Genomic DNA, 4273 nt, shown 5'->3' on the forward strand with positions numbered 1-4273 from the left:
CACTGACTTCCTAACAATATTTTGAAGCTATGCTCCAATTAATAGCTTACAAGTAATCTGAAGTATCATAATCTCTACCTGATATCACGTCTCATGCAAATAGCATAAGTCTTTATTCTGGTTGTTCCTCATACTTAAACTCTTATCCAAGTAACTAGTAAATGCTACATGCTAGACAAATGAATAAAACATTTACAATACAGCTAACAATGACTTCAGAACGGTGAGTTTTGACTATAAGGAGTAAAGATGGAGGGATAAGCATTCAAGGCCAGAAAATAACTTTATTAAAGGTGCAAGGTAAGAAATCACTCTGTTATGGGAAAATGGAAAAGGATGTTTGGTCATTTAAAGCCTTGAAAGTAAGAAAGAAATGAATAGAATTTTTTTTGGTACATGGGAAGGTTGTCAAGGAAAGTTCACCAAGTTAGAGACTGGTAGAAATAGAAACATTACATGATAACCTTAATGTGTTTGTCTCTACATGAGACTACTAGATACTGAGAAAGAAAGAGCTTTTAAGGTGTTTCTATTATGCAACAAGAGGTGGGCCCTAACAGTGACATAGTACTTTCATACAATTTGGACAAATCTCAATGGCCATTGTACAAAATCTCCACACTATATATTTTTCCCCCCTCCATAGTTCTTAAACACACAAACCCACCTCTCCGACACATTTAATTACTGTAAAACAAAAGCTGCTTCAGAATAGAGTTGGAGAGAAAACCTATCTTGGACATTTTCCAAAGGATAAAAAATGTGAGGAAATTGTACTGAAGTATTATTGTTCCCATCTATTACTGCATAATACAATAATGTGTTGAGCCATCTTACAATAAGAATGTTGTTCCATATGACTGACTTTGATGGTAGAAGGGCAATTGCCATAGTCTTCAGAGTAAAATAGCAAGAAATAACTCTAGTAATTTCTTGTACAAAGTCAGATTGTATGTCAGCAATGAGATTTATCCTATTTTTCTGGAATCAATGCAATTAAAGAATATAGTCCTTGATAAGGGAGCACAAAGTCAAGGAGAAGAAAGGTCCTAAGGAGAGGAGAAATATATACTTTGGTTTTTTCCTTTAATGTCTCAATTAGGTTTTTATCACATTTTTCAAAATATTTACACCCTAATTCCAACTTTGATCATCATCCAAATCTCTATACTGGTTTGCCTTAAATGATGTAAATTTTCAGTCAAGAAACAAGGTGATTACATGAGATCAAGATGCTGTTTATATAATCACCTCTTAAAATGGCAACTCTGCTAGGAGTTAGTAGCTTCAGTATCCGGTACATAGACCAGGAGTTCAAGAAAAGTTTGGGTTGATGATGAACCATTCAATATACAAGGGTTCTACAATGAGTCATAATTGGCTTTGTGTTGGGGAGTATGTGTCATTTGCTGAAATTAGGCACAGAGGAGAAAAAGAGTTTCTTGTAATAACATCATAACAATTGATCACTCGATACTCAAAACAATAGAATCTCAAGAAGGACTTTTCTAATCTCAGAAGAGAGGTGTGACCTTGACCTTATGTCTCTCCTTGACAAAATGTCTACAGCAGTTTTGATGGAAAATCTCAGAGAAGAACTGACTTGTTTCATCTGCTTGGACTATTTCACTAGCCCAGTGACCACTGAGTGTGGGCATAGTTTTTGTCTGGTGTGTCTTCTCAAGAACTGGGAAGAACATAACACACCTTTATCATGTCCCGAGTGCTGGAGGACTTTGGAGGTTCCTCATTTCCAGCCCAATGAGCGTTTGGGGAGGCTGGCTGGCATTGGGAAGCAACTCAGATCCCAGGTGATACAGAATGAGGACGAGCAAAGTAGCTATATGAGAATGCTGGCAGCCTCCAAAGTGTACTCGGAGGACGAGCAGAGTTTAAACTCTTTCTCAACCCAAAGTCATGGAATAAACAAAGGACATCTCTCAAATGAGGCTGAGGAGAACCACAAAGTAAGACTGGCTGCACAATATATACCTCAGAAGAGAGAACAGATTTCCTCACTTGTCTCAGTTGCCTCTGACAACCCTTATTGTTTTCTGTCTTGGGACAGTCAGTCATAAGTGCTGACTACCAGGCACAAGTCCCAAAACTTGTATGGTCCCAGTCATCTAGTTGTTATTGGTCTTCAATACCCTTCTCCACCTGATGCTGAACTAACTCCACGAGTTACAGAGGATTTTTTTTTCTATTGCAGGAGAAACTCCAAGAAATTCTAAATGTGTTGCACAAAAGGAAAAAGGAAGTTCAGTCTATTTTAACACATGAGAAAGAGAGAGAGAGATTGTGTAAGGTCAGTATCTAACTTTTGGATCTTTTAAAAGTGGAATTAAAGAGACACCATGAAATAGCATATTTCTTCCCCCTTCCCCCTTTCTCACAATCTAAATTGTGCAGTTTCTTTGCTTTGGGCTAGGAATCTTCCCTTTTCCATTTGGTCTCAAATGCTTTCCCCCAACCCCTGCTAGAAAGATTATTTTTTTTTCCTTCAATGTGTACTTATGTACTGCTTTCATATATAGGAAAACAAAATAACTAATTACTTAATAATCTACGCTATAGACATATTGAATTCAAATAAATAAAACATTAACACCTCAAGTGTTTTGGAAGGAAAAGAGAGAGTGAAATAAAACAAAGATATATAAAAGTAAGGATAAAATAATTTGAGTTAGTATATATGAAAAAGTGCTAGAAGTTGATTATAGATTTGTATTTGAGATGTCTATATTTTAAATAATGTATGTGTAGATCTAATTCTCTCAACTGACTGAGTTCTTAAATGGAAATATTTCTGATCATATTTGTAGTAAACAGTTTAATGCTACATTTAATTTAAAAAAAAGTCTAAATTAACACATATTCTTTCTTTTTCTCCTTATCTTGCTTTATTTATCATAGTACCAGTTACCTCTTATCACATTTCTGTTTATTTTGGTTTCTGTCACAAGAGTAACAGCTTCTTTAGGAATTTAATCTTTGATCATGATTACTACTCTATTTATAGAACATATGTTCTAAAATATAAAAATGTCTGCACACATAATCAACAGAAAAAATAGATATATTCAATATATCTCAAGAAATGCCTTTATTAACTTTAAAGCTTTGGAAAAAAATAGAAATATTCCTTTACTAACTTTCTTATATCCTGTGCATGTGTGTGCACGTGGGGGTGAGTTTGATGACAGGAAGAAACAAAGAACTGTAAGCAGGTTGTTGTGTCAGAATATATGAAAATGTATCAGTTTCTGAAGGAAGAGGAACAACTACAACTCCAGCTACTGGACCAGGAAGAAAGAGAAAACTTGAAAAAACTAAGGAACAATGAGATTCACCTGACCCAACAAATCAGAAGCTTAAGCAAAGTGATTTACCAGATAGAATCCATTTGTCAGAATTCAAGTAAGGAATCGCTCGAGGTAAGACTAAAACGCATGCAAGTGTTGGGAAATTAATGGAAAAACGACATCACTCATAGTATTTGGTGCCACAGGTGGTATAGTTTTTCTTTTTTCTGCTGTAAAACGGTTGTTTCAAATGTAGTTTTCCTAAATAATTGACATTCTAAATAAAGTCTTAAGGAGGGGGAGGAAAACGAGGAAAAAATCTCAGAATAATACGTATTTAAATCAAGCCAATTTCTTTTGTGTTTATCTCTCTGTAATCTTAGCTTCGTCAAATGTTTTATTAAATTAACTAAGGATTCTTAGAAGAACCAACAATATAAAAATCAGAAGCATCACATTTGTATAAAGATAAAACCCTGAGGATAGAAAGTAGTAGGCTAGGTTTATTGAACATGAGAATTATAGGGATAAAGTGGGCATTGAGAGTAATGTTATAAAGCAAAATGCTTTCACTCAAATCCCACAAAGAAAAAGCAGATTAAACAAGCTGCAAGCAAGTACAGATGGGGTAAATAGCTATTATACCACATAAGAAAATCTGGACTTCTAGTCTTCTAAACCAAAACCATATATTTCTGTCTGTTAAAGCTAAAACCAAACAATAACAAAACAGAACAAACAGAAGGTGTGCTATCAACAGTATCAATTGTTGTTGTAAATGTTGGTATGTACCATTGAGTCAAACCACTTCATAGTCCACTCTCTAGCAGTTTTTCAGAAGCTATAAATTGCATGGGAGGAGATTTTCCATCTTTCTTTTATAAAGCAGCTGGTGGATTCAAACTGCCTGCCTTTGGTCTGTCAATACAACTTCTTTAAAAAAAATTTTTTTAAATTTTATTTTATTA

The 4273-nt window shown here is 34.7% G+C and overlaps 1 protein-coding gene across 1 annotated transcript in view; it reads left to right on the forward strand.

Annotated features, from left to right (window-relative positions):
• The first annotated feature begins 1541 nt into the window (after positions 1 to 1541).
• TRIML1 (tripartite motif family-like 1) overlaps positions 1542 to 4273 on the forward strand; it is an 11160-nt gene continuing 8428 nt past the window's right edge. The window contains exons 1-3 of the mRNA XM_006882265.1: positions 1542 to 1967; positions 2213 to 2308; positions 3207 to 3437. Of these exons, the coding sequence (XP_006882327.1) occupies positions 1542 to 1967; positions 2213 to 2308; positions 3207 to 3437 (753 nt within the window). The remainder of the gene's footprint in view (positions 1968 to 2212; positions 2309 to 3206; positions 3438 to 4273) is intronic.

This window comes from Elephantulus edwardii, unplaced genomic scaffold (assembly GCF_000299155.1).
Source record: "Elephantulus edwardii isolate Elephantulus edwardi_28Jun2011 unplaced genomic scaffold, EleEdw1.0 scaffold00018, whole genome shotgun sequence".
Classification (NCBI taxonomy): domain Eukaryota; kingdom Metazoa; phylum Chordata; class Mammalia; order Macroscelidea; family Macroscelididae; genus Elephantulus; species Elephantulus edwardii.